Raw genomic sequence first — 10981 nt, 5'->3', positions numbered from 1 at the left:
TATAATATGTGTGTGTGTAGAAGTGAATCATTTACTGCTTGCAAACCAAGGATGGTAAGATGATGTCATGGGGTAGGACTGGATAAGTCTGACTTCTTCCTACTCCATTCAAGCATGTACTAGGTATAAGCAAATTGATATTGGATTAGCATTTGTTGGATATGTGTAAAATTATTATGTGCGTTGACATATCAACTGTCTTTACATGCTTGAAAGAATAAATCAAATCAAATCAAATCAATGTTTGGGCTGACCCAGTGTTCAGACATGATGCTGAGGCCTAATCAAATCAAATCACATTTTATTTGTAGAGCGCCAAATCACAACAAAAGTCCTCTCAGAACACTTTACCAAGTAAGGTCTAGAAACGAATTACCTTTATATCAATCATGTGTAATTTTTTTAAAAAACGGGCTCGTCCGGGATTTGAACCCGGGACCTCTCGCACCCTAAGCGAGAATCATGCCCCTAGACCAACGAGCCGACATATGTAGTTTTTCGAAGATGCTTCTTAACATTGTAGTATTTCTTGAGTAATGCTTTTCTTGACAGTTTTTGTGTTTATATGAGAAAAATTACCTAGCTTTTCGTCACGAAATGCAACTAAGATTTAATTGTATTTCCTTTTGAAACATAAATACCCAGGGGTTCTTCTCACTTACATCTCCGTTTAAAACCTGTTGAACTTTTTATTTCACTACATTTATGACATATCAAATGGGCTAACTGAAATACTTCTTGTGACGCTTTTCTCCTAATTGTGAAAACCGCACAATAACAACCGTTTAAATTAGGTGCTTCCTGGCTAGTAGCAGGTTTTGTGGTATTTTCGGGCAGCAGTTTGTTCATGAGACAGGGAGTCATCTTGCCTGTTATTACTCTTTATAACTCTTGGGTCAGCTCGCCCCCCGGCTGCCGCCGTGGCGGGGCGGAAGAGGAGCCGCTGGCTGGCACCAAACGGGTGAGTTGCATTGTCACTTTCATAAAAACAACACTGTCTTTGAGCTTTATTGGTGTCCTTTGACTGCAACAACTGACAGATATAAATGAACGACTAATCAGCAGATAGGATTTACATTATTATGCAGCAGCGGTGTTGAAAATGTGTTTGTGTTCGTGAAGAAAATAACTCCTGTGAATAACAACCTATCTACTGACATTTCAGAAAGAACAGTGGTCGTCGTTAGGTGTGTGCTTGACATTCTGTAGGCTACATTGTCATGCTGCAATAATGAGTTCAAATGGTTTTAAAAAAGCAGAAGGGACCTTGGGCATCATATTATGATTGTTTTGGTTCAACAAGTGGGATTAGCCTAATTAGTTATAGGGTACAATTTTATCTGAACACTTTTTATGTTTTATTTACATAACTTACATATAAATTCTTATGAAGCCTAATAGCCTAATAGCCTAGTTATCCCAGTTGTCTGGACAAATGCACATTGGTATTGTCAACCGATGTGTTTACTGTCCTGTTTGTGCTAAATGACATTTTGCTGTCAGGCAACAGTTTTTGAAGTGACTGAAAACAAGGGGGTAGATCATGTGGCCTACAACAACTGACCGCTAGATGGGGATGTTAAATCATGATGTGACAAATTCTTGCTCTATTTTCACAATAGTGTTTCAGTGCCTTTCTTTCAAAGCTTTTTTTTTTTTTACATAAACGGCAGTGCCCCTAATTATGTCATTATAATTCCTCACAATTTACAAAAAAATGTTTTTAAATTGCATCTAATTAGATCATTTGCATGTTTTAAGTTTAACTGGGAATATCAATGTTCGGTCCATCATTACATTGTTATAATTTTTGCAGTTTAGTTTGTGTATTGAGTATGTGAGGATATGAGATGCCTGCAGTCTAAAGACTGTGCACGGACAAATTTGTGATCTTTGCATCAGGAGTTTTGCACATTAAATTTAGAGCTAATGATCACTTAGTTGATAGACAAAAATATAAATATCAAACTATTGTGATAACCAATTAATCATTTGAATTAATCATCAAGAAAAAAAAATCTAATATTGGTTTCAGCTTCTGTTGTGAAAATATAGCCAAAGCAATTGTATGATAACATTAGGTGTTTGGTGATCATCATGGATCAAACCACAGCTAGTACACAGAGATTAGTTCCATTTCCACAATTAAAACATCTATCTGTATATTGTATGTTTATGTGGGCAGTGTTTCATCTGCGAAATGCACAGATCAGCACTTTCTTAACAAAATCACTAAAATTAAAGATCTGCCCCCTTCCAGGTTACCATGTCACAGGCTGCTTCGACTGATGCTGTATCGTCTGTAGACACCACCTCTCCACCTGCCCACACTGACCCCAGCTCCTGTCAGGACGTCCCAACAGCCCTCACGCCGCCCTCCACCCCTCTACAACCTCCTTCGATCTCTGAGAGTTTCAGCCTCCCACAGTCCACCGAGGAGACGACCACAGAGGACACCCCCACCGAGACTACAGAGAGTCCAACTAACCAACTAGAGTCTGCCACCGAGGGTCAGGTGATCGAATGTGACCAACCAGTGAGTCTGGAGCCAGACCCACAGGGTGCAGAGGAGGATGTGGAGGTTTGTAGCTCTCGTTTCTCTATGTGTTTTGTTAAGTTTTGATTATATTTTCCTGTCATAGGGTGCATACGGTACAATAATCTTCAGTTCTATCAATACTTTTATTGATATTTAATAATCATACACCATGCAATATCATTTTTACATAAACACATAACAAACACAAACATTTTTGATAAGGATCCCCTAAACTAGCTTTTTTAAAGACTGTGATTGTTAATATCATTAATCAAGAAAATATTCTGAAATGAAATCAATCATTAGTTGCAGTTATACTTGACTTTGCTTTTATGAATCATATGTACAAAAGTAATGTTTTCTAACTAATAATGTAATGCTTTTGTGTGCAGAGCTCACACCAGGAGAAAGAAAAAGGTTGGGGGGGTTGGAGTTCATGGGGAAAATCTCTTCTAAACAGCGCCACCTCCACAGTGGGTACGTCTCCTGCTATTATTTCCTTCCCCTGTCTCTTATTTCCTCACCCATTCATGTTTTACTTATGTTTTCTTGACCTTACTGTGTGCACAGGTCAGAGCCTGACCTCAGTTAAGGTGAAGGCAGGAGAGGCTCTGCGTCTTCACAAGACCTCGGTAGGAGAGGAGGCCCAAGAAGAAGAGGATGGAGCGAAGGAGAAGAGAGAGGGAGAACGGGGAGAGGCTGACCTGTGCAGCTCCGGGGATTGTTCTTCCGCGAGTGCTGCAGCTTCAAGCAGGGGTGTCTTTTCTTCAATCACACATGCTATGCAGAACACTGTGAGTGAACCATATACACTTTCAAAATCATGTGACGAAAACCTGCTAGTGGAGATATGTTCACTGGTTTCCAGTACAAGAACAAGAACTTCTTGCCACATGGGACAGATTTGCTGCCTTGTTTCAAGATATTGACATTAGTATCATTTCATGACATAATTGTGCCTCAGAACATAATAACTGAACTTAGTAAGTGAAATTTAATTTAACTTGTCATTTTTATTTATTCGGAGTATTTTTATATTTTATTATCATTCCTAATGTTTTTAAAATCATTATCTTCAACTATCCCTGGTGGGACTGGGCTTTTTATAGTTTGCTTGATCGTTCTTGTAGTTTGCCTTTTTCTGTCTTACCCTCTATGTCTGTCTCTCCCAGGGTAAGTCGGTGATCAGTGGTGGTCTGGATGCCTTGGAGTTCATTGGAAAGAAGACCATGACTGTTCTTGCTGAGAGTGACCCAGGTTTCAAAAAGACCAAGACCCTGATGCAGAAGACTGCATCACTCAGTCAGGCATGCAGACAGACACACACACACACACACACACACAGACAGGACTCGCATACGCTCACAACAAACCAGTATGACTGACTCATCCTGTCAGATAAATAATGTAAAACTGTGTGTGTGTGCGTGGACAGAATAACGTGGTGCTTTTCACTGGAATTCCACATTCTGAAACGACAGATGTGCCCGGGTGCTATCTTGAGGTTTTGCTGTGATTTTTCAGATGTTGAAGGAAGCCAAGGAGAAGGAGCAGGCACGTCTGAGCAACCAGCCAATCAGTACACCCACAGCTCACTACAGCATTCTGTTTGACGACTACCAGGGCTTGTCTCACCTCGAGGCCCTGGAGATCTTGTCCAATGAGAGTGAGGCCAAGGTAGTGTATAGAAAATTTGGTACTCCGTGGAAACGCATTCTGTTTGAAATAATGTAGATGAAGTCATCTACCTGCTTTTAGGTCCAAGCATTCCTGACTTCGCTGGAGGTGGAGGAGCAGGAGGAGGTGAAGAAGGAGTTGATCTTTATTAAAGATATCTTCATCAATCGGGAAGAAGAGCAGGAAGGAGAGAAAGAGGAAAAGGAAGAAGGAGGACAGATGAAGAATAATGGTGATCTTAGTTCCCATTTACACTGTTCTACTCCCCTATGTGAGTGACCCAAACCAACCACACTGCCTGATGGTGTAGAGGCAGTCCCTGAGCACTGACTCAGGATCAGTTGACCTGTACTAGACTGACATAGGGACATACTGTAGGTACCGATGTAGGATCAGAGGTCCTAGCTGATGAGAGGTAAATGGTTATTAATGCAACTAAATGAGTGAGCCAGCAAAAATAAAATATACATTTTGGATGAGGTTAGGACCCCTCTCCACTTAAAAAATGAACACATTATCTGCCCCCTTTTCTCACCCTTTACCCCCACCAATAATATCTGTACAGTCCTTTATCTTAAGTATATAGATGTCATAGGTAAGTAACATCGCTGACAGATTAACAGTATCTTCATCAGCATCATAATCACTGATATCCGGCACTGCAACGTCGTTTGCTCACAGCCGTCTCTATACGAATAACATAACAGTAATTGTGCAGTGATACTTTATATTGATCCTTTATTGTTAGATCCCTTTTTGATTGTCATCTTTCACAGTAATGTCAAACATCAGGGCCAGGAACAGAGCAGCAGTAGGGATTCGGTTTCTGAGACACTTCAGCAGCGTGTCATTGTAGAGATTTAAACAGCTCAAAGCACAGTCTCTCTAAACATCGTCCTGTTGGGGGGGAAAAGGTTCTTGAGACTTCACATTTTAAACATTATATGTACTCTGTTACTGTGTGACAGGTGCCCTCAGGTGATGTCACGGCAGTGTAAAGCAGGCAGGCGTTTCTCTGCCCGGAGGGGTTAACATGGTGCCTGATCCAGTGTTGGTGTTCAGGGGCGGCTCACACATTCACATCACAGATTCAAAGCAATCTTTTAAATGATCAAGCCATTAAGTCTGCATGCAGTTCTAACCTAATTTGGAGAAAAATAGTTTGGATTAATTTAAACTGAAGTTCGCCAAATCTCTCACAAGAATATTACTTGTTGATCTCAGCATGGGGGAATTCAAAGCATCACCGGCATGTGGTAGCAATCTGTTCTCATTTTACATTTTGTGCATCTACAGATTTAGCATACAGTGTGTGAACAGCAGTACACTGACATGGGGTGGGTGTGTGTGTGTGTGTGTGTCTGTGTTTCTCTCAGCTGCTGATGGCGAGGAGTTTGTGAGCGTTCTCACTGAGCTGCTGTTTGAGCTCCATGTTGCTGCCACACCAGACAAACTCAACAAGGTGCCACATACACACACATATACTATACCCAGTCGGCCGGAGTAGAGTCGATTGATTTCGAGTATCATGCTATCTTATGTTAAGTACTGTGGCTTTAAGAGAAAAAGGCACCTGCATGTTGAATAGATGCTCTCAGAAAGGCAGTTTATTAAGTACAATTTCAGCATTTCAACACTACATCTTCAACAAAAAATACTCATGTGGACTGATTTAACCCAGGTACCAATCCTGTCAGTACTATATGTACACATCTAATTAGTATTTACTCTATTTACCTGTAACACAAAACTCAGAGATATAAGCTCTGTCAGTCACTGAGGGATGGCCGAATGCTTAACTCCTAAAGAAAGATCATCCGAATGCAGTCATGTTTGTAGTTGGAAAATATAGGCTATTTAAAATTAAAAGCATACTCTATAGGGATATGTGGTACTTGTTTGACATTCAGCATGAGTCCATCAAAATGAAAGACACCGCACAACTCTTCTCCAGTATGCCATTCTGTTTGCTACTTTTCTGTGGGGCTGCTGAAAGGAAATCAGTGATATAAGTCAGCTAAGTCCATGAGTCCACTAAGATAATGTACCAGTACACCACAGTCTTTTGTTCAAGAGTAAGTCCTTGACTACAGTATATTGATCATCAAAGACAGACACTCATTCATCTATAAGAGCAAATAATAGTCATTTATTTCTAGAAACACCTGCAAAATGTCCTCTTTCCTATGAAAATACATACACACCACTTTATCAGCCACTCTTTTGTGTGCAGTCTCAGAAGTACTATACAATTTATGATCTCTGAAGTCCTACTACATAATCAAATTCTTCACACACATTAGCATATAATCGTGCATATGCATATAATTAACATACATCAGGATGGCAGTCTCTCGCCATGCAGAGCTGATGGGTGGTAATTATGCATCCCCAGGCTCGGATGAGGGCCAATGATTGGGTGAGTGAGGTGGAGCGGCCTGTGACTACGAAGACAGTTGGCAGGGAAATGCAGGACCACCTTGGAGGAGAGGCTTCATCTGAAAAGAATGAAAAGGAGGAGGAGAACAAAGATGGTGAGGAGCAAGGGGAGGAGATGAAGGGAGGAGAGGAGGAAAAGAAGGAGAAAGAAGCCTGCCTCAGATCTGTGGAGGTGAGGTCAACTCAACAGTGTTGGGTAACTTTTCACTCAGTAACATTTCTCTTTTTTTTTTTATTTAAACACCCTCTTCTCCTGCTTTGATTGCTCCTCCCTAATTTGATATTGTTTAACTCTTTCTCTTTCTGTCTATCTATCTATGTGTGTGTGTGTTCACCTCCCACTCTCTAGACTGTCTTCCTGTCATCAGTCGACAGTCTGGCAGAAGTGACGGCTCGCAGTATCGAGCAGCTCCACAAGGTGGCAGAGCTCATCCTCCATGGCCAGGAGCTAGAGAAACCCGCCAGAGACCAGGCGCATCTCCTTACCAGGTGTGTGTGTGTGTGTGTTTTTATTACATTATGTGGAACTGCATGTGAGAGGAGCATATTTTGCTGAAATCTACTAATTTTATTTTAGGTTGACGTGCGCTATGTGTCAGGAGGTGAAGTGTTTGGCCAAGAAATTCTCTGATACGCTGCTTCTTGTTGGGGTAGGTGAGAGGGACTCTGTGTGTGTGTTTGTGGTGGCTGGTGTTATTCTACACGTGTTTTACTTGTTGTCAACAAAACCCCGTGAAATCCAAAGCAATTTGTTAGTTTATCTTTCAGTACTGTGGCTCCAAGTCCTAAGACCATTTGTTTGTACTGAAGATATACATTTATTTAAATTAGTTCCCAACATATATACTAATAAGTAAATTACCTTGTAATCTCTGGAACCGAATTGAATTAGTGTATTATGATTTATCTTATGTCTTTGCTCACTGATCCTTCCTGTGTCTCGTTTCTCGCTTAGGGTCAGAGCAAAGCAGAGGAGTTGAATCCGCTGGTAAATAGTGTGCTGCTAGAGGTGAGATAAACTATCCTGACCATCCTCAGCCTGACAGTAACTGCTGGAAATGTTTTAATAATCACTGAGATCGATGTAATGACCGATCTGTTTAGTTTGTTAACGGCAAGCAAAGTGAGCCATGCAAACACTGTTTAAAGACATGTTCAGAAATTCTTATCATAAAGAAAAAATGACATTGAAAATTGTTTTTGAACACTGGGAATAAAGATAAAATACAGTTTTATGCTTTATACTGTATAGACAGGATGCCTTTGTGTTACTTGTTTGTTTTAGCAAGTTAAAGACAATTTTCCACGTTGGTGGTGATGATGATGATGATGATGATGATAATAATGATGATGATAGTGGTGGTCATGAGTCTCCTGTCCACAGGGCTCCAACAGCACCAGCTATATCCAGAATGCATTTCAGCTGCTGCTGCCCATCCTGCAGATCTCCCACATCCAGAGTCCACACTGCCGACCTGTCACAGACCCAGCAACACAGACGCATCACTAACACACACACTCACACAAGTGCTACCTGCTCACCTGCTTGTCTTAATGTATCAGTTGTTGTACAGTAAGGTATAAAGATTATATCATTCCAAGTGCTTATATTTACATTAAGTGCCGCAGAAACAGACAGAGGATGCTGTTAATATCTGCAGAACATAGTTATGAAGAAAAAAAGAATTAACAGATACACGTAGAACTGAACCACATGCAGGTTGCATGTGTGTTTCTCGTACCATATACTGTATCTCAGAATGTTATTGTGCCTCTGTTGTAGAACTGATATTTCGAAGCTCAGCTGAGATTTGCTCTGTCTCTGTTGTCTCCAAAAAGCTGAACCAAAAGCAGTTGTGTCGAAGGGACACCACGTAAATGTATATTAGGCTTTCTTTGCACTTCTTGTGGTCCATTGTTATTTTAACACAAAAGAATTTTGAATAACACTAAATAAATGCCTGTTTTACTGAAATGTTCAAATCTGATGTCAGACAAAATGCCAGTATTAGTGAGACACCACAATTTTCTTCTTAAATGAAGCAACATTACCTTACTTTGTCTGATTTGAAACACTAACCTGGGCTTCGTACCTTATGCATTTAGTGCTACGTCTCCCTTCCTGTGTATTTTCAGTGTAATGTGGATGAATTCATTCCTAATTATGTTTCGTGCTGCTACATTTGAATAATTAGACATTTCTGGGAAAATTGCTCTCTTACCAACTCTGCAAGAAAGCATATTTCTCATCATGAGGAGTGAAATAGCCAAAGCATGGAGGTGACAAATAAAGCCTTTTAATTCTGTTTCACTGGGATCTTTACATTTATATACAGTACATACATCTGGACCACCAGAGGGACCTAACACAAGCATTTCCTTTTTCCTCCTTTTCTCTGACCAGAGTAGAGTCTCATTTGCCATCCCAGGGGGCTCATGGTGTATCTGTTTGTTGCTTTCCAGTAATATACTGATTGATAGTTTCCAGTCCACAAGTCCTCAGACCTCTGATGTTCTCGTTTCCCTTTTTACTTCTCTTTCTTTGTTTTTAGAGATACACTGATGAAAGAATGCTATTAAGTAAGTATTAGTCACTCCTGTCATAATGTTTTGGCTCTTTTCAGCTATTGCCAGATGGGGTAAGACTGTTTATCAGACTTGCTTCTGCTTTAGAATAACAAATGGTTTGTAATGGTGACTGTACAATGTTTGGAAACCAGGTTGTTTTCTATAACCTTAGATAGACTGTTCTAATAAATTGCTCTGTTTGAGGGTGAGAAGCTGAAAATAAACCAGTTTTAACCATCTTCATGTCTCTAAGGTGTTTTTCAGCACAAAGGTCATTTTTATTTCTCTCCAGTGCACTTTCAGTCTGTTTCCATACTCCTCTTTCACCAGGCTTGTTCCTCTGTGAGGGCGGAGATAGATGGATGGCCACGTTGGTGCAGATTTCCTAAAGATAGACAAGATAGCAAGGTAATAAATAAACTGAAGCTACAGCAGATGGCAATGAAGTGTCAGGGTGGGGTTGGTATTCACTCTCAGCTTGCAGTATGTTTACATGCCTGTTACAGTAAATTAATTCTGACTGTAACCCTAATGATTATCATATAAACACTACAGATAAAATACAAGTTACAGTCAAACATGGAACAAATATACTTTTTACTCTACAACATTTATTTAATGATAATCATAATCACTTTATTTGGCCAAGTATGTTATACACACAAGGAATTTGTCTCTGGTACAGAACCGAGGTAGCCATCTGAATGAATAAAACAAAATACACTATAATCAGAAGTATTTATTGATTCTTGGTGTAAAATTCACACGCTACCCAGGAGTATGTAAAATACTTCAAAATATAAGCCTATAAGGCAGTTAAAACTAGCTCCACCTTTACCAACTGCAGTGTTAAATGTGTCATCCAGTAAAAGACTATTCTGCATAATGAGCACTTTTACTTTTGGTACTTTAAGTATATTTTTATGCTAATACCTTTTTAGGTAACATTTTTAATGCAGGATTTTTACTTTAACACTATTTTTACACTGTGCTATTGTTACTTTTACTTAAGTTGGGGATTTTAGTACTTTTTATACCTCTGGTACAGATTAAGCTGCCCAGTAGTACACAAAGTAGTTGTAAGTGACCCCAACTTAACCAGCTATAATATTAAATTAATGGTTAAACACTGATGCATCAATTATTATAATCCAAAAATAGATTATTCAGAAATGGTCCATTCTGCAAAATGAGTGTTTTTAGTTTTGATACTCTATTTTGATGCCAATACCTCTGTGTATTAGCAGGAAGTAGGCGGTCTAGAACTGAGACCTAGGAAAGGGGCGGAGTCTATAAGAAGGCTCTGGGAGGTCACATGGCCCTGTTCCACCTGCACTGAGACACACCTGAGAGGCAGCAGCTGAGGTCAGCCATTGTTTGGAGTTTGATCTGATAGGCTGTGTTTAAATATGTTTAAGAGCATGGCTTTAAGAATTTAACTGTAGAACCATGACATGTTGCACCTGCCTCATGGTGTTACACTAAAATATTTGTATATTCATTTCTTCATGGGCAAGGCAGATTTCAGTCAGTTTTGTATCTGTCACCCAGTAGAACAGTTTTTCAGTTCAATAAGTTTCTTTTGGGGCTTCTGTTTCATTTAGTGTTCAACAAACAGTCAGACTGTTTGAAAAGCCAGTGTTTTCCCCTTTTTTACCACTATGTCAATTGTATGGACCAATTTTGTGTGTATTTTTATGGTGAGGCTTTTTTCATTGTTAAAGTGGGTGCAAGTAGCCATATTGAATGCATCTTTTT

The 10981-nt window shown here is 39.8% G+C and overlaps 3 protein-coding genes and 1 non-coding gene across 8 annotated transcripts in view; 2 read left to right on the top strand and 2 right to left on the bottom strand.

Annotated features, from left to right (window-relative positions):
- Positions 1–411: 411 nt before the first annotated feature.
- Positions 412–483, bottom strand: trnap-agg (transfer RNA proline (anticodon AGG)). The gene has a single exon. It is a non-coding gene; the product is annotated as a tRNA-Pro (tRNA).
- Positions 484–1054: 571 nt separating this feature from the next.
- fam114a1 (family with sequence similarity 114 member A1) lies at positions 1055–9462 on the top strand. 2 transcript variants are annotated; one of them, XM_020624198.1, is made up of 13 exons: positions 1055–1187; positions 2261–2581; positions 2932–3016; positions 3110–3333; positions 3712–3846; positions 4064–4216; positions 4298–4487; positions 5593–5678; positions 6612–6827; positions 7005–7144; positions 7233–7305; positions 7611–7664; positions 8040–9462. In XM_020624198.1, the coding sequence occupies exons 2-13, from the start codon at positions 2267–2269 to the stop codon at positions 8163–8165; spliced, it is 1797 nt and encodes a 598-aa protein (XP_020479854.1). In that variant the 5' UTR covers positions 1055–1187; positions 2261–2266; the 3' UTR covers positions 8166–9462. The 2 variants fall into 2 exon arrangements, with proteins under 2 accessions (XP_020479854.1, XP_020479855.1); XM_020624199.1 differs by having other exon boundaries at positions 1057–1187; positions 4298–4448.
- Positions 9463–9520: 58 nt separating this feature from the next.
- Positions 9521–10981, bottom strand: part of LOC109974157 (uncharacterized) — a 6321-nt gene continuing 4860 nt past the window's right edge. For both annotated transcript variants that reach the window (XM_020624205.1, XM_020624204.1), the window contains exon 10: positions 9521–9608. In XM_020624205.1, the coding sequence (XP_020479861.1) occupies positions 9547–9608 (62 nt within the window). In that variant the 3' untranslated portion in view covers positions 9521–9546. The remainder of the gene's footprint in view (positions 9609–10981) is intronic.
- The window catches only part of klhl5 (kelch-like family member 5), a 50019-nt gene continuing 49524 nt past the window's right edge, over positions 10487–10981 (top strand). Inside the window, exon 1 of one of the 3 annotated variants that reach the window (XM_020624200.1) lies at positions 10487–10588. The gene's annotated coding sequence lies outside the window, so the exon portion shown is untranslated. The remainder of the gene's footprint in view (positions 10589–10981) is intronic. The other 2 variants (XM_020624203.1, XM_020624201.1) reach the window with 2 other exon arrangements.

This window comes from Monopterus albus, unplaced genomic scaffold (assembly GCF_001952655.1).
Source record: "Monopterus albus unplaced genomic scaffold, M_albus_1.0 scaffold322.1, whole genome shotgun sequence".
NCBI classification, from domain to species: Eukaryota; Metazoa; Chordata; class Actinopteri; order Synbranchiformes; family Synbranchidae; genus Monopterus; species Monopterus albus.
Note: the sequence above shows the minus strand (reverse complement) of the source record. Positions and strands in the feature narration are given on the sequence as shown.

What these genes read in the sequence shown, in the direction of transcription:
- fam114a1 (XM_020624198.1), top strand. Translation starts at nt 2,267, where the DNA reads ATGTCACAGGCTGCTTCGACTGATGCTGTATCGTCTGTAGACACCACC. An exon ending in CAGCGCCACCTCCACAGTGG is followed by an intron (nt 3,017 to 3,109) that starts GTACGTCTCCTG and finishes CTGTGTGCACAG; the next exon opens with GTCAGAGCCTGACCTCAGTT. An exon ending in CACCAGACAAACTCAACAAG is followed by an intron (nt 5,679 to 6,611) that starts GTGCCACATACA and finishes ATGCATCCCCAG; the next exon opens with GCTCGGATGAGGGCCAATGA.